Source organism: Populus euphratica, unplaced genomic scaffold (assembly GCF_000495115.2).
Source record: "Populus euphratica unplaced genomic scaffold, PopEup_1.0 scaffold48.1, whole genome shotgun sequence".
Classification (NCBI taxonomy): Eukaryota; Viridiplantae; Streptophyta; class Magnoliopsida; order Malpighiales; family Salicaceae; genus Populus; species Populus euphratica.
Window position 1 is genome coordinate 264316 of NW_011499879.1, and position 18041 is coordinate 282356.

An 18041-nucleotide genomic window follows, 5' to 3' on the forward strand; every position below is an offset into this window, starting at 1 on the left:
TCTATAAAAATTAAGAGTTTTTTAATGGAAAAATAAAAGGTTATTTGAGATTAATTTTTTATTCATATATAATTTATTTAATTAAAAAAATTCCAACAACTAATCCAAGTGATAGTTCATAGTTTTACAGTTCATAAAGAAATCAATAGAGACAGTAGCCAATTTTGACTACAAGTTTTCAATGTCCCTGCTTCGACCGAGCTTGACAAATTATTTCTTCACATGGGACGCTGTTCCATTGTAGCTTTGTTGTGTATTGATTCAATTCGATTTCCTTGCTGTAACTCTTCGACGCGATTTCAGTTTGACAGAACTCCAGAAACTATCAAAACTAAAAAGCGATTCGAGCCCCCAGCAGGCAACACCCTTGCTGTAAGCGTACAGCATCTCGCAACTAAATCTTAGATCGGATGGCTGAGATATTTGACCATTTCAACTTGAAAAATAGCAATTCAAACAAAATTGAGTAAAAAGCTAAAGGAGCACGAACAAAATACGACAAAATACAAGACTGGACTTGGACAGGTTCACGGCTGACAATTCATTCACAGGCCGCCTCCTATTTCTGTTGCAATGGAGCCTAGTAGCATGAACAGAGACAGACTACAAGATGAGACATGGCGAGGATGAAGAAAGATAAATTGTTCAGTTGCGTGCCTGACAGGTCCTCTACCAACACGATACAGACCCTGGCTAGAAAGCTTCTACACTCACTGTTTCAATTCGACCCTCACTGTTTCAATTCGACAAGCCAGGGTCAAGCGGTAGCCGTAATACCAGGTGCTTCTGTCCTACTCTAGGGTCCCGCTAGTTGCTACGCTTCTGCAGCAGAATCTTTTGCATTTCCATTTGACCTTTTTCTCAATCTGTGCATTCCTATCATAAACACATGCTGCTAATTATATGAACCTCCGATGATGCAATTTCACTGTGGTTCAACTTCAACTTCATTAAAGAAGAATGAACCAAGTAGCATTAACTAGTCCAGGCAATATGAAGGAGAAAGTAGGAACCACTCCAATATTGCGATCTCTGAATTAACCTTATGGAAGGGCATAATTAACATTTACCGGTACATTCAGGAGAATGACTATAAAGTGTAGCATAAACCTCTATGCTTATTTGAACACCCAGGAGGATTCAATACTTCAATTGCCATGGTAAGAATATTCAAACGGAGAACAGGCAATCAGGGAGAATCAAACATTCTAAAAAAATAGAAGGCGTGCAAATATTATATAGACAGATAAGTAGAGATACACCTTGACGTGGTAAAGATTTCTTATGAGAAACAAGAGAGGAAAGCCATTCAAACCAAATTGCAACTAACAATCCATTGATCCACTTCATTATGGAATCGACCATCCACAAACCCCCCAAATACATTCATCTGGTGCCCCCATTCCTAATCTCCACCATCCCCCATAAAACACTCAACCATAACCAGTATAAAAAGCAACCATTCAGAACCAACTAGCACTAAATTCCTAATTAAAACCACACCAAAAAAGGAACAGAACCAAATTCACCAATCCCTTCAAGGATCAGCATCAGAACCTCCCCACCTTATCAGCCTTAATCACAGGATTCGCCTTGGCAATAGCATTACGGCCAGCACCCTTGAAATCGAAGGAGCACTCGTGATTCTCAGAGTACCTATGAGTCCCACAGTATGTGCCACCGCATTTGCACATGAATCCTGTCAAGCCAACCTTCTTGTTGCAGCTGAAGCACCTATTTCCCGGCTTCGATGACACCTGATCGCCAGCAGCAACAACAGTTTCTGCCGACGAAGAGGCCTCAGCGGATTGCATGGAATTAGCCACCGCAACTTGAGGGGCATCAACAGCAACCCTAGAGTCAATATGTTGTTTTGACTTGATGTTTAGAGTCTTTTCCATAGCAGCCTTAGCAAAGGCAGCTTGCTCTTCTTCAGCACGAAGGTCGCGGTAACACTTGGAGCAAAGGTTCATGTTTGCAGCCGTGCCAAAAAAACCACACCCATTAGCACAAAGCTGTGGCTGTGACGATGGAAAGCTTGTACCCTCGTTTTGCTCAGAACCCATGTTTTCCTTCTTGTTTCTAGAGTGAAAAAAAATAACCAGGGTTAGGTAAGTCAAACTTTTTTCTTGTACTCAATCCGATGAATCTCTAGATGTAGAAAGACCACCGTTCGTCTATTATGCGTGGAGTTCTTATCAACCTAACGTCCTGTGCAATTTATAAAGAACTGCTGGCTTGAGAAATTAAATGTGAGAGGGGCATTTATGTATTTAACAGGAGGTACTTTTGTCAAGTGGACCGAGTACCTAACATGATATTAGTCGTGGAAATTTTGGAATTTAGAAAGTTAAAAATGAAAGATGAACTAATAAATAAACGTGCAACTACATAAAGACGAAAAAGACCCCGAGTAAGTTCCTTTTTTACAATACTGAGGAGGACAATATTGACTTTTCAAAAAACCAGATACCATTAAAAACAATTCCAGGACCTTCTTGAAGAATCCCTCCAGTTTATAGAAAGTTTGGTACCGTTGTTCAACGGTGTTTTTAATTTGTTGAAACATTTTTAAATTGATATGTTAATATTAAAAATAATTTTTAAAAAATAAAAAAATATTAATTTCATATAATTCCAAACAAAAAAATATTTTAAAAACAAACTTCCGAGCAGTATTTAAATACTAGCATTTAATAATAAAATCTGCACTGGCCAAATTCTTCATGCTTAAGGATCAAACGGCTCTAACACTAATCCACCAACAAAAAAAAAAAAAAAAAAAAACCAAAACAACGGCGAAGCCATCATAGGATTTCTCCAGAAATCTGTTATCATCGACGAACAACACAAGGAAACAGGAAGATCTCAATGGACAGACACGATCTGTTTATGCAGAAAATAAAAAAGACTTCATACCTGATGATAACCTGGAAAGAGTCGAAACTTTTAAACGCTCTCTGACTTCTGTTTGCGTGTCGTATCTTTTTTTTTCCCGAATGATTGCTCTAAATCAACGATTAAGAAAAATCATAGATTCAATTAACATAAGAAGGAAATTAGTTCTTAGGAAGTGGGAAGAGGGGGGGAGAGGAGGAGGGGGAGGAGAGAACAGAGAAGTGACCCAAAACCCTGATTCTTGAGTCGATTGAGGGGTAATAAAGAGAGCCAAACCGTTGTCCATGAGGAACCCCCGGTTTTATTTATTTATTTATTTATTTTTCTAATGTCGGCAAAATAACGCATATCGTATTATCATGGAACAACAAACCTTAGCTGTCCGATTGAATTCCAATCTGACTCTGACGTCAGTATTTTCCAAATCGGCGGTTCCTTAGTGTGGACTGTGGAGCCCATGAGTGTATTTATGTAGTTTTTTATTTAAAATACTTTTTTGTTATCAAGAGAGAGAGAGCGAGACCTGCCTTTTACGAGCCAAATTCTTCGCTTGCACGCTTCTTCCCGATGCAGGTACTATGGCCCTACTTACTTTTAACTGGACCGGTGGGGCTCAAATCTAAAATTCTAAATCGGGTCACCTTGCTGTGGGCCAGTACAGGAAAAGATTATCGTCGAGAAATGTGGTTTCATGGCAATTTTTAGTATTTCTCGTTTACTATTTTTATCATATTGGACCTTGCACTATAAAACTATGCAACAATCAAATGTCCAAACACTAAATAATAACAATAATAATTGTCATCAATATTTGGTTTCCCATTCAGATTTAGATAAATGAGGACTTGTCACACTATTTCTTTTCTCTTATGATAAATCATGTACATTTTCCTCTCCCCACATGAATGAATCTTTATATATAAAAATCATAAATTACTTTCATAGTACTGAGAAATGTTATTTTTATCAAAATAAGATAAAATTTGAGAAAATAAATATTTGACAATCATAGTAATTGTTTCTCTCATCTCACCTTAATTGAAGATATGAATAAAGTATCTAATTTATATAATTTTAAAAATTTAGTAAAAGCTATTTGGTACTTCTTCGGGTATATCCTATGTGCATACATAATTTAACCAAGTATTATTATTATAGTAATTGTTGTAATATATTTATCGTTTAACATATATTATTTATCTTGTACCATCTTACAATGAGATCTTATAACATTATATATTTTATGCAGTGTATATAATAAAAAAAAATTATATTTTTTAATTATTTATAAAATTAAAAGATATTTGTACTTGACTAGTAATTTTTATAATAAATTCTTATTATATTTATGAGCTGTACAACATTGTATTAAAGTATTAGTAATGAGATCTTATAACATTAGGTTCTGGGTTCAATGAAAAATAAATCAACAATGCATTAAAGGATGCATAAGAAATGTATGGTCAAGGCATGACTTGGGAGTTCAACTATATAGTTAACAAAGCAATAAGTACACTCACTTGCCACCTATATCAACCCTCAAAAGCTACCCATTATTTAGTTTGCCAAATTATCAAAATCAATGGTGAAATTTTAAGATTAGGGGCAAGCTTTAATAGAATCGGATAGAAGGGTCCGCATTGACACAAAACTTAAAGAATAAGGACTTGATAAGCTCTTTTTCGTAAAGAAAGGAACCGGGGACTGGATGTGGGGTTCAAATTCAAAAGAGAGAGCGCCTGCGGGGTGTTCTTATTCATTAGTGGAATTGGCGCGTTTTAAGAGCACGTAGCTTGGTGAGCGTGATGGTTGATTTATGTTCTCTATGTCGTCACTTGTGACGTGGATGTCATGCATGAACGGGCCCGTAACGCCGTTGCTTTGCTGGGCGCATTGCTAGTGTCGACGACTAGCGGTCTTTTTCCTTGTTTGGAAGGATTTAAGTTAATTTTATTTTATCGCCACTTCCTTCCATTTTATAATCAAATAACGATATAATTGCCATTGAGGAAATTTTGATCATCACCTTATAAGCATAAATTTAAAATTATCATAGTGGTTGTGATTTAAAATAATTTTTATTTAAAAATAACATATTAAAACATAAAATATAATAATTTTTTTAAAAAATAATAATTAAAATTAAAAAAATATTTCAACCATATTTCTAAATAATCATTAAGACTTTTTACACCACGAGAAGCACCAAAATATAGTAATGGATTACGGAACTCATTTTAAAAAAACCATCTCCAAGTTTTTCAGAGTGCTCTTGAGGATATAGATTTGAATTTAAGTGGAATTCAATTTATTCAAGCCATACAAAAATAGATCAACCAGAGTTTAATTAGCTACAATAAACCATTTAAAATTGAGTTAAAATATATAATAAAAAAGACATACAAATCCAACTTGCAGCACACAAGATCCTCTCTTCTTCCTTTCTTTTCCTTCACAATCACTCAAAAATACCAGTAGAAGGATCTGTGCTTCTAGATTGGGAAAAAAAATCTCAAGAATTGTGATTTGTGTTGGCGAAATCATGAATTGATGGAATCATCTTAATCTGTTTACGTTTCTTCATCAAAATATGGTAAGATACAATTAGATGTTGATATTGTATTTTATAAAATTTTAAAAAATAATTAAATCAGGTTAATCTATAATTAAGTTAGGTTAATCTATCCTACAGTTCCTACTCATACTATGGATCTTATACCAACTTAATTCAGATTTAATAACTATAAATCCAACTCATTTAAAAAAATTAATTTTTTTCTTATTCCATCACAAACATATGTGTATCCGCAAAAGTGAATATTTAGAAGCCCAACAATGATTTTCTCTAAAAAAAAATAAGAATTATATATGTCATTATGCTAAATAATACCAACTTCAAATTTTGAACAAGTGATTCTGTTTAAGAATCAAAGTGAAACTTTATTCGATAGTTTGATATTTATGGATTGTGTCTATAATAGATATATATATATATCTAAATTAAATATTTATATTCTATTCATTATTTTAATTTAGTAAAAACTTTAGATATCCATTTATAACTCATCAGCTTCAAATCCATTATCTAAGAAAAATCATAAGGTTATAACCTTAAATTGTAGAAAAATAAGTTTAGAAAATTCCTTTATTCTATGAAAATTTTACAATTTAATAATATGATGAAAATAAATAATACACTAATAATATGGTTGAGATCATTAACTTTATTTTTTTTATTTTTTAGAACTATTCTTTAATTATACTATGTTAAAAATAGACACACATGGTAAAAACTTTGCATAAAATTTAAGGGAAAAAATAATATATATGTTATGAAGGATTGTACAAAAAAAAGAATTTTTTTAATTAAAAAAAAGGATGCAATCTCATTCATATATATATGTAAAAATGAAAAGATATTTTATCAAATAATATTTCAAAAAGTTTATAAATTAATTTATTTTAACAAAGACCAACCGAAATGAACACCTCAAACATATTTTTAACTAATTTAATGTAATTAATTTTAATTTAATTTGAATGCACCGAAAAAGGGTAAAAGAATGCTAGACAACTAGTTTAGGTGTTATTTATCCTTTTCTTTTCTTTTCTTTTTCTAAAAACAATATAGATGACATATCATTTATGTTTTTATATTCAAACTGTCAATTAAGTGGTTGAGAAATTAAGATGTAAGATTTTAACTTAAAAAAATATTCTTCAACCTAATTTAACATTGAAACACCTTAAAAACACTATTATAATCTCAGAAAAAAAAATATTAGCCTAAAATAAATCTAAATTAGTCCAATAACACACAAAATTAAATACAAAAAAGTAAAAAAATATGGTTGGAATTCTATGTAAAAAAACTTGATTAGGCCTTTTCTAGATTAAGGTGAGATAAAACTCAAGACTAATTTAAAAAGGCTAAATTAAATGAAAAAAATATATATCTAACACATGTGTCAATGTAAGAAAGGCTGTCATATTGGGGAGGCGCGGCTCCCTCAAAGCTCCATGGATTGGGGAGGCGCGGCTCCCTCAAAGCTCTATGGCATTTGTTCGCATTTGTTCTTGATACCATTGGAATCATTTGGGTAAGGGTTTAATTATATAGCCAGCATGTTGATGTTGTAGCTCTAGTTACTTATTTTTTATTTTTTTATTTTCTTATCTCCTCTTGTTGATTTCCACACCTGATTTCTTTATCATTTCCCTTAAGGGGAAAAAATTCCAAAAGAGATATCATTTTTTTAAAAAAATTTCATTTCTAGTCTTATCATTTTTAGTTTTTTAGAAAAATGAAAATTTCAAACATATTTCTGCAAAATTAAGTGTTTACCAAATATCGGAAGTTTTTTTTATATATATACCTTGAGAACCCAAGATCAAGTTTAACAAAATAAATTATTAAGTTAAATATTGAATCAATTCAATAAAAATAATAATTTATTTTTAAAAACATATAGCTGAAAGGGAAAAAAAATGGCACTGAATGAATCCATAGTGCTAATACTATTATGTATGCAATATAATGATCAAGAAAAAACCCAACTTCTTTAATGTTTTGTTAATTGGCATCATGGATAATACTAAATGAATCATTTTTTTTTTTTTTTTGTGAAAAGGCATGTGAAAATATCATTAAGGATGAGAGTGTATAGGGAATTTGATTTATTTATTTTTTATAATAGGGAATTTGATTTTTAAAAATGAAGTTGTTTTTTCCTTTTGAGATCAAGTGGATCTAATGATCATATTCTCCTTGGAGCCATGCTTGAATAAAAATAAATAAATATCAAAATGGGTAAATTATTATATATTTATGCACATTTATATTTTTTAATATAGCTTACTATTTTTTTCAAAAAAAGGTATTGTGACAAAAAAATATTTATTTTTGACAACAAATGATATCAATATTCCATATCAGTTAGGAGTTGAGAGTTTAGATAATTTATAAATTTTAAATCTTATTTTGTTATAAAAGATGCCTTTTCATAATAAAATTCAATGCAAGTTATAAACCCAAACATAAAATAATATCTTTTAAGATATAAACCATATATTAGATCCCTTAAGTAGGAAAGCTTTGATGATATTAATATCTCAAATCAAATTAAAAATAAATGGTGAAGGCAACTTATAGATTCCAAGTATTACCTCTCTTTTAAGATGTATGAAAAATTTTAAAATATATCTTTTTATGATAAAATCCATTATAAAGTTATAAGCTCAAACATGAAAACTAGAGCTATATATATAAGTAATATTGGTCGTTGATTTGTTGTATATATTTTAAGATATCAGGTTTAGAAGTGAGCTCATGTTATTATAAAAAAACTATGAAAAAGATAAAGTCTAAAGCAAAGAGTATATAAAAAATTAAACTAGGCTACTACAAAATATCTTTTGAGGAACTGGTTATATAGTGAATTTGGATAATCTTATTATTAATGCTGGATATAAAAATTAAAAATATGTATTCTTAGCTCTTAAAGATCTCAACTAAAGAGCTATGATATTATCAGTATTTTATATTGGCTAGGAGTCAATGGCCTAGGTATGTTATAAGTTTTAGGTAAATCTTTTTTTTTAAGGGGTGTTTTTTTTTAAAAAAAAAAACTTATCATGATATTTTAATGGCTACTACAAAATATCTTTTGAGGAACTAGTTATATAGTAAATTTGGATAATCTTATTATTAACACTGAATATAAAAATTAAAAAAACATATTCTTAGCTATTAAACATCTTAACTAAAGAGTTATGATATTATCAATATTTTATATTGGCTAGGAGTCAATGGCCTAGGCATGTTATAAGTTTTAGGTAAACCTCTTTTTTTAAGGGGTGTTTTCTAAAAAAAAAAAAAAAACTTGTAATGATATTGAGTTTAAATTTAAAAACAATATTTTTTAAGAGATTAGCCATGATGTAGATTTGGGACAAATATCATCATTAACATCTTATGTGGGGACATTGGTTATGTGCTCTCAATTCGAAATCTCCTTAACCAAGGAAACTATGGTAATATCAATATTTGGGTTACGATTTGAGGATCTAAGCTATTTATAAATTTTAGATACCATCTATCTCATCAAAAGATATCTTCACAAGACAAAACCTATCACGTGCAATATTGAAGGCTAGTAATGTAATGGGTTTGAGTCAATATTATTATTAAAAAGATCTAATTTTAATTTTAATTGATGGATAAACTGGTCCAATGATACACCTCATTATTAATTGAAAAAACAACAACAATATAGCTCGCCTAGTGAAAGAAACAAGAAGAAGAAGATGAAACAGGGCTACCATTACCGACCCCACCTTATCCAACCTTCGGTCTAATGGGCTGGATGAATTCAAGCAGGGACAGCTAATTTAAGCTGGGCCTATAGAGTTTCAAAGAAGAGAGATGAGCAGATGGCGAGAGACTAGAAAGTGGCGCCGAGTTGAATATTGCTCAAGGAAAAAAGTATCCATCCCTCTTCTTGGATCTCAAGTTGAGTGTGCCAGAATGCTTTTAAGTTTCTGAACTATAAAGACCTTCTGCTGCTAATAGCACGGAGCCACACATATATATTTTTTCCAAATTAAATACCTCTCATATTGAATATGAAAAATGCAAATGAAGACATCTGCAAATATAATTGCAAATGTTACTTGTGTTTCGAGCCACAATATTTATGCCCAGCTACTTAACTTTCCACCGCCACCATCTAATATCTATCAATTTCTGCCAACTCTATAGCTACTGACTCTTGAGCAGGAGGCCAATAAAGGTCAAATAAGCAAGGCCATTATGATCATGACCCCAACTCCCAGTTTTCGTGGAGTAATTAACCTGCCATGGTCTTTTCATTTTTGGCAGCCATATGCTTGTTCTAATCTCCTAACCTGTTCTAATTTTCATCATAAAAGGAAAAAAACAAAACACTTTAAATCATTTCCCTGGCTTCCAAATACTGCATCTTACACTATATTGAACGTTATCCTCTTGGAATCATAATTTTATGGTGGTTTCCTAGCTACCATTCATAGATTTACAAGGGGTAACATACATTAAGTAATATCCATAAGTATACATATCATAATGTACAAGTTGAAAAGAAAACACTCATGATTTCAATTATCAAATTGCCATGATACCCTGTGCACGATATATAGATATGGGTGGCGATGAGGTTGATGACAAATGCACACACCAATATAGCAATCAATTGCAGTGCACATATAGGAGGAGATATAGTAGATGGATTGGACATTTAAATGGGAAATTGTGGAGCCATCATAATTGATGCATGCGAGACCTAACGTCAAGGATGGTGTGCATGTTTACAAGTTTTTACGGCACTTGAAGAGGCAGGAGAAGAAGATGAATTCCATTTATTTCATCGTTGACTATTGCTCTACTCTCATGTCTGTGTTTTGAGTAGTAGAGGTAGTAAAAGAAGAAATAAGTGAAGAGTCCTGTGAGTGTGGTTCTAGTCATGCTCTCTTCGATTAATGGCTTCTCCCTTCTCTCCATTCAAAAAATGACATGATTAGGGTTAGAATTTGCCTACGCTATCAAGCATTACAGGCGTGTACGGTCAACATTCATATATATTTTCGGACCAAAGGCATAGGTAGCATAATTTCTCTGGCATGTCCAATTGGTCCTTCGACTTGAGCTCCTCAAAGATTGGCTTTCATTTTAAGCAAGACATAACTTCGTTACCTTACCGAGAACGTTCCGTGGCCGATCTCAGAAGGGTAGCACTCCTAAAAATCACTTGATAAATGAAGAATCTGCTATAATTAATTTAGTTCTCTAGCTGAAACAATTATAGCATGAGAATTATGCGTGTTAAACCAAATTAACCAAGCAATTATTATCAAGGGATTTTTCACCATAATATATTAGTGTGTGTGCATGCAAGATCCACTGATTAGGAGGTCTTCTTCTTCTTCTTCTATATATAGTTGGTGCAATTGCACATGTCAGGCTAATTATCTACCTGCATTAACAATTTAATATCATTGCAACCATTATTAAGTAGTGGAGAGGGTCAAAGAAAGAAGTGAAGGTAGTTGGAATACATGTATGTGAAATATCACTAGCAGAAAGGGTAGTGCAAGAAAAACAGCGGCCTGACCTCTAGTATCACTTGAGACTCCCTCCTCCCCTTTTTTTTTTTAATAAAGACAGCTAAAAATTCATTCCATTGGTTCATCATCATCAAGCGCATAATAATTATGGATATGATCATGATCTACTTGAGATCCTATTATAAAAGAGCTTAATGTTCGATACATGTGTAAATATAATTTATGTTTTTTTTTAATTTTTTTTTCTTTTTAGTTTTATCCTTTAATATTGAATTAACCGGGATAAGTTTTAGATTTATTTTATTTTATTCTCTATAAGGTTATTCTAATTTCATAACCTGAATTACGGGTTTGACAAATTAATTTGGGCTAATTCGAACTTTGTTTTGTATTCTTTTTTAACATTGAATTGATTGAAAATTGAGTTTTATAATTTGTTTTAATTTTTTTTCAATTGAATTATTCCAGTCTCATAAATTAAGTTTGACAATTTAATCCAGATTTTCAATTGAATTATTCCAGTCTCATAACTTAAGTTTGACAATTTAATCTAGATTATTTTTTAATTGATTTTTTTGAAATTTTATCATTCAATATTGAGTTGATTAAAAATTAGACTTCAAAATGTTTTTTAATTTTTTTATAAAGTTATCACGTTTTTTTTAAATTTTATCATTCAATATTGAGTTAATTAAAAATTAGACTTCAAAATGTTTTTTTATTTTTTTATAAAGTTATCACTATCTTATAGCTCGGATTACAGATTTTACATGTTAACTTAAACTAACTTGCGTTGATGAATCAACGTATTCTTATCTTAATATTAAAAAAATATATATCATCTTACAATTTTTTTTAGTCAAATCATGTAATTTTTTATTATTCTTGTTTTTAAATTTATCAAGTCAAGCCGATGATATTAATTTAATTTCTACTTAGTTTAAATTTTTTAAAAATTTTAAAAATAATTGAATCGATACACAAGAGGTAAATGATCTAGTGTGTCCCTCCATATGCACAGTGAGTTATCATGAACTTATTCCCCATTATTTTCATTTCTTTTTTTGGGCCATGCATCATTTGTCCCAGACGCAGAGAATACTAGTACCAAGGAAATGGTGGGGTTTTCAGGCCCTCAATGTCAAGTCTGACTCTTACATTTGTGTTCAAACCAAGTATAATGAAACATACAAAAGTGGAGCAAGGGAAGGGTGGAAATGAAGATGCCAACTTCTCCCTGTAATGGTCCACAACCCCAAAAGTCGAGAGAGAGAGAGGTGAGCTTTTACAATCTCTACATTGCATTAGGCTTGGAATGGGGCCATAAGACAAGGTGATGCCAAGAAGCCACTTGTAATCAGCCTAATCATCCATGGATGCTTGCTGACGTGCAACTACGAAGTGCCATCTCAGAAGGACCATTATAAATTTCAAACATAAACTATAGTTAGCTTTTCCTAACGAAGCTGATCTTTTCAAATCAATAGCTTTAACATGAATAGAACTCATGCTCGATTGGTTCTATTAATTTTAAATTTTGTTACTCCTTAAGGCCAAGTGTGCAGGAGATGATCAAAGAGAAGCTTCCGTGATCCTAGGCTTTTCTTTGTTACTTTCCTCATCCATCATCGATACAAGGGGTAGCTTCCCTTTGCAATCATGAATCCAATATGACATCATTGCTATAGAAGATAAATCTATCTCTCTATCAAATGCATACCCACCATATGCCCTAGATAATCATGCACACTGTCACGACACAAAACCACCTGTATATATAGGAACTTACATCCCACCCTCTTTTCTCAATTCGCTTTCTCTCATCTTTCCAATAGCAATAAATATAATGTGCACTAACGGAGTAGAGAGGTTCCCATTTCCTTTCCACCCTTCAAAAAGAAGGCAAAGATCAAAGAAATGTAAGGTTCAAGTTATTGGGCTCACCTGCAGGTATGTCTTGCCGAGCAAAAACTTAGCATGTGCTTGTAACGCAACCTTTACTGTCCCAAGTGTTTTGATGTTTCATTTGCTGTATAGTTCTTACAAAAAATACATGTTTGACGTGAGGAATTTTCCTTGTTCTCTCTCCTTGTGTAAAGCAGGAGGTCAGGATATGAAGAAATGGAGGGGAAGGACATACAGCTAAAGAACTTGAAGTTGTGTTTAGAGAACCAAAGAATCGTTGAAGAGAACAAGAAGCTGAGGAAGAAAGCTAATCTTCTCCGCCAAGAAAACTTGGCCTTAATGTCTGAATTTCAAAAGAAATTCTCTCATTTGGATCGCTTATCCACCACCCTACTTCTTGTACACAACACTAGCAAAATGTAACATAGTACAGACTAACACCTCTGTTTTTATCTCTATCTCTCGGTAGCCTTCCTTTTGTTTTCATCTTTTCTTTGCTGAATCAAGCATGTTAGTCACAAGATGTAATGAATTTTGCCTGGTGGTATATGTTATATTAATGATGGAAGCTTCGTATGTTTGCCAACTTATAAAATAAAATATCAATGATTCTCTCTGTTTTTTTATTTTTCCTTTTACTTTGGAAGTTGACGCATCACCTAAATTTCAATGATTCTAGTATTTGCTTATTTTTTAAGCCTGAAAATGAAACTGGGAAAGACTTTTTAAACCCAGCAACTAATCAGATACTTAAGCTTATCATCTTGAATAGCTGCAATGATACAGTGAAAGAGTGACAAGACAAGTGTTCTTCGAACGCATAAAGGAGGCTTTAAGACCTATTTTGTCGTGCAAACAATCTTTACCACCTTAACCCATCTAGCCCTAGCTGTAGTATAACTATAATTAAAAATCTGATCCAGTCCCTGGAGTCTACACATAAATAATACTAACCTTTTCCATTGTTAATCTGTCATTATAATCTTTTTTTCACCTTAACCAAGAAAGCATAGTAAGAAAAGAGCATTCCAAGTCTTCAACCACATCTTGCATACAACTATGAGTGAAAGGAGCTCTTAAGGTTTCCAGGCTCCAGCACTCTGCATTCAATGCTTACTTTTTGCTTAGGCTGTTCTTTGTTTCTGTGATAATTTTTGCTTCAGTGTTTTGAAAGCAAACGGACGAATATTAAACATAGTGCATTCACCTATTTTAAAGCATGAGATAACAAGAGTGTAAAGTTTGACTCCACTCTTATCATTTAAGAGTGCGTTTATTTTGAAGTTCAAAGAAGTGGGTGAATTATTACTTACCTGGGGATGCTGTGTGTGCCAATAAACTGAAGGTAAATTGTGGGTGAAAGGAGAGAAAATAAGGGTTAAAAATATATTGGAGTGTGCTTTTTGAGGGGAAAAGGAAAAGAGAAGAAAAACTTACATATAATAGCTGCTGGTAATAACAACTCTGAAGAGGTAACAAGGGTATGGTTAACTGTCTTAACAATTCCTTCCCCCTAAAATTAGACCAAACAACTGAAAAACAGAGATTTTACTTTCCAGAAGACATAATTGCATACAGGCTCTGAAACCGTCAAAGATTTTTGGGGCGTTCCTCTGATGACATGTGTATACGGAAAGCAGCAATACACATTGTGGCATTACCTATCACTGTCAGTGCGGCTTGAAGAGCTACCAATACCTACACCTCAGAAACAGACTATAGTTATTTTTCATATTCTATATCTATCCGAGAGAAAGAAAAAAGAACTGCTAATTGTATTACAATAAGGTGGATGCATGTAAATAATCATGCTCTATATTGAGGGAAATACTTAAATGATCATAAAAATATGATGGAATGGGCCAGGGAGATGCTCTGAAAACAGTAAAAATCTAGTTCAATACCATGCAGCATATTGTGGTGACAGAAAGGGTGGCAATCTCTGATGCAACCAGCATTGACTGAACTTGAGCCAATTTAAAGTAAGTTTGGTTTAAGTTGGTCAACAAGAGTATTCAAAGGGCAAAATCAAGAGGTCAGATTGGTCAATCACAAAAAACAGTGGCCCCCACAACTGAAACACTGGCTAAATCCAGGATTTTGGGCAAAAATAATTATCAGAATAATTTTGATGTTCAAACCAGGATCCAGTTCTACAAGTATTATAACTTTGACAATAACTGCCTTCTGCTTGATTTATAAAATTCAGCTAGATTTCTTGGGGTTTTTTTCTAGATTCTTATGTATTTAAATCTCTTCAAACTGCAGCCTAATCTTTCCCTCGGTTAGCACAACCCCTATTTGATACCACACAGATAATTGGGCTGTTCAGAGTGAAATATCCCAGTAGTTCTTTCACAGATAAGAGTAGAATGGTATGCTGATGGATACATGTGACATTAGGAGCTGTATGGCATTTGATTTTCGATGAATGATGAGCAGTGGAAGGTGAAGGTGAAATAGAGACGATTCTCTCTCTCAAGAAAAAAGGAGTGAAATAGATACTGTATTTTGTAATGGACATGTATAAAGGACTAGAGATATCTATTCAAGCTAAATGTCATATTCATTTCCATCTATGCTTCCCGTAGGTTAACCTAAAGCCCCATTTGATCAGTTCATTTAAGATCTTTCCGGTATCTTGATTAGCAACTATTGTTACCTCAAGAGACTCGGAATAGAAGTAAGGACAAAAAGTCAACGATGCTATGCAAATGTATAAACCAGAGCAGTAATATCCATTTGTAGCTAAGCATTGTATTCGATATTATCATGCCATGCATCAGAATCTAAACTCCCATTTGATTGGTTCATTTAAGGTTGTTTCCTGTATTTCAATTGATCTATTTATCTCTAATCTGCACCTGTGCAAACAGACAAATTCCTTTAGCCATGAAGCAATGCAACCATTCTTACCTCAAGGGACTCAGAATTGTAGAAGAAATGCCATGTGCATGCACAAAATGCTCCACCAAGTAAAGGAACCTAAAAATCAGTTGACTATAGTTAGATTAAGAAATTAAGAAATAAAAAATGTATAGATTTGACTCGAATAGTACACACACAACAACTGAAGACAATAAAACAAATCTCAAAGACATTTCCTATCATATTTGTAACCGTTTCCCCTCACAGTTCAGGCTACTCTAAGGTAACGATTTCCCAAATAAATTAAATGCAAAATTCTTACAACATATGTAACTGTAACCAATGGAAAATTAACAAACAAAATCAGAATTGGCTACAATAAATTCAGGTCTCAAAATAAAAGTTATGCCTGAGCAACAACCTATACAATAAAAGTTTTTCACCATAAAATCTTGAACATACTCACAAGGCAGGAAATATTTATTCGCATGCTCAATATTTCCATGCTATTGCCTGTTTCAAGACTTAGAAAAAAAAGTCAATAGGGACTCGGTATACTAAAGTAACAGAATAAAGATCACTGGGGACGAGATACTGATTTAGCAAGCAATTTGGAAACAAAAACAATCCATAAATAACAAAGTTATCAATTAAGAATTGTCATCGAAGAAAGAAGAAAAAATGGATCAGCATATTTAAAAGTTTTACCAAAAGGACAACTTTAAGGGTCATTTGAACACCCCATTGTAATCAAAAGAACCTTATGGTTGATCAAAAAAAAAATCTCAATCCAATATAATAAACTAAATAACAATCATGAAGGCAGTTCCAAATTGCCTCAAGGAGACATTGTGGGTTTCAGGCAAGGGACCAAGTTGCAGAAGTGATAACAGACTTGCATGATGTTTGTGTTCTAATCGGTAAATTTGTGCCTTCAAAAGCGACCCCCCCCCCCCCACACACACACACATACCCCAATCTTTAAACCAAAAGGGTATAGCAAAGCAATTCAAGACAGCCTTCATCGCTTCACCAATTTTAAAACACACCAACATCCAGATACCAGAATAGCAACATCAAATTTGCAATGCTTTAAAGCTATAACTCACCATACCCCAAGCAAGCCCCTTCCACGATTCAAGCCCCGATTTCTCCCCATACTGCCAAACCAATGCCATAGCTGCGATCCTGTTGATAAGAAAGTTCGCTGTCAACATCTCTACTATGGGCACAAAACCATCAAAACAAAGTACAATTAACTGCAGTGTTTTACATTGTTTTCAAGAAAGCACTAAACTTTAGTTTTCTTTTCCTCGTTTTAATCAGCAATCAAATATAAATCAAACAAAATAAGGTTAGTGCATCCAGTAGTTAGCTAAATTATTCGGTTTCCGGAGAATGATAATCCAATCTAATCAACTAAAAAATTAACAAAAAGAATATTGCCAGGAAAATCCAAAAGCCAAAGCAACAATACCATACATTAAAACCCAGCACCAGAACCACAAGAAGTAAGAGTAATTTGAAAACTCACCACTCAGCTACACTAGAAACGTGTATAGCCCAGGTGGGCAAAGACAGTGCATTGGCGGGTTCACTGAGTTGACCCAGCAAGGGTAACTCAGCAGCTGATGCTGGTTCCAATGCTGTCAGGGCCACACCTGCCCCAAGAAGACCCACAACACCAAACCTGGCTAGTTTTTGGGTCACGGGTTGGGTTTGGAGAGTGGCAAGTGTAGGGGCAAGTGGAGGAGAGACAGAAAAGAAAATGGTGTGTTTGGATTTACGAGGGAAAACAGGTTCCGGAGAGAGCAATGATAAGGTTTTTGTTGTTGTGGTTGCCATAGTGTTATTTTTTTGGTGGCGGGTAGTTTGAGATTCTTCTGTTGCGATTATTTCGAGAGAAGTTATTTATGCACCGTAGTAATGGAAGATATATCTTGACCGTATTTAGTAATATTGTAGTTGTGTTTTTTATTTAAAAATATATTAAAATAATTTTTTATTTTTAAAAATTTATTTTGATATTAGTATATTAAAATAATTTAAAAATATAAAAAATATTAATTTAAAATAAATAAATAAATTTAAATTTTTTAAAAAATATTTTTAAAAATTAAGATAGTAAGACAAATGATTATGATTATTTTCTTATTATTTTTATTTTCTCAATTTCATTTTTTTATACATAAAAATATTAAATTATGTTTAGTTTTCAAGGAAATCAAAACCATCAAAAAATCTTCATCTTCGTGATAAAAAAATCAATT

The 18041-nt window shown here is 32.7% G+C and overlaps 2 protein-coding genes and 1 long non-coding RNA gene across 4 annotated transcripts; 1 reads left to right on the forward strand and 2 right to left on the reverse strand.

Moving 5' to 3' along the window:
• Positions 1-1208: 1208 nt before the first annotated feature.
• Positions 1209-3168, reverse strand: LOC105128951 (zinc finger A20 and AN1 domain-containing stress-associated protein 1). Its single transcript, XM_011030811.1, has 2 exons — positions 2920-3168; positions 1209-2082 (listed from the first exon to the last, which is right to left on the reverse strand). The coding sequence occupies exon 2, from the start codon at positions 2064-2066 to the stop codon at positions 1551-1553; it is 516 nt and encodes a 171-aa protein (XP_011029113.1). The 5' UTR covers positions 2067-2082; positions 2920-3168; the 3' UTR covers positions 1209-1550.
• An 8812-nt stretch (positions 3169-11980) lies between these two features.
• On the forward strand, positions 11981-15811 carry LOC105128954 (uncharacterized). 2 transcript variants are annotated; one of them, XR_842979.1, is made up of 3 exons: positions 11981-12948; positions 13101-13330; positions 15172-15811. It is a non-coding gene; the product is annotated as an uncharacterized LOC105128954 (long non-coding RNA). The 2 variants fall into 2 exon arrangements; XR_842978.1 differs by lacking the exon at positions 15172-15811 and having other exon boundaries at positions 13101-13520.
• On the reverse strand, positions 14266-17687 carry LOC105128953 (YCF49-like protein). The gene is made up of 4 exons (XM_011030812.1): positions 17306-17687; positions 16881-16959; positions 15820-15888; positions 14266-14601 (listed from the first exon to the last, which is right to left on the reverse strand). The coding sequence occupies exons 1-4, from the start codon at positions 17614-17616 to the stop codon at positions 14494-14496; spliced, it is 567 nt and encodes a 188-aa protein (XP_011029114.1). The 5' UTR covers positions 17617-17687; the 3' UTR covers positions 14266-14493.
• Between the last annotated feature and the right edge of the window lie 354 nt (positions 17688-18041).

Bases quoted from the DNA above. Each gene is read 5' to 3' on its own strand.
- LOC105128951 (XM_011030811.1), bottom strand. From the start codon at position 2,066: ATGGGTTCTGAGCAAAACGAGGGTACAAGCTTTCCATCGTCACAGCCA.
- LOC105128953 (XM_011030812.1), bottom strand. From the start codon at position 17,616: ATGGCAACCACAACAACAAAAACCTTATCATTGCTCTCTCCGGAACCT. The intron at 16,960-17,305 runs GTGAGTTTTCAA...TCTTATCAACAG, and splicing joins GTTTCTAGTGTAGCTGAGTG to GATCGCAGCTATGGCATTGG. The intron at 14,602-15,819 runs GTAAGAATGGTT...TCTGAGGTGTAG, and splicing joins ACAATTCTGAGTCCCTTGAG to GTATTGGTAGCTCTTCAAGC.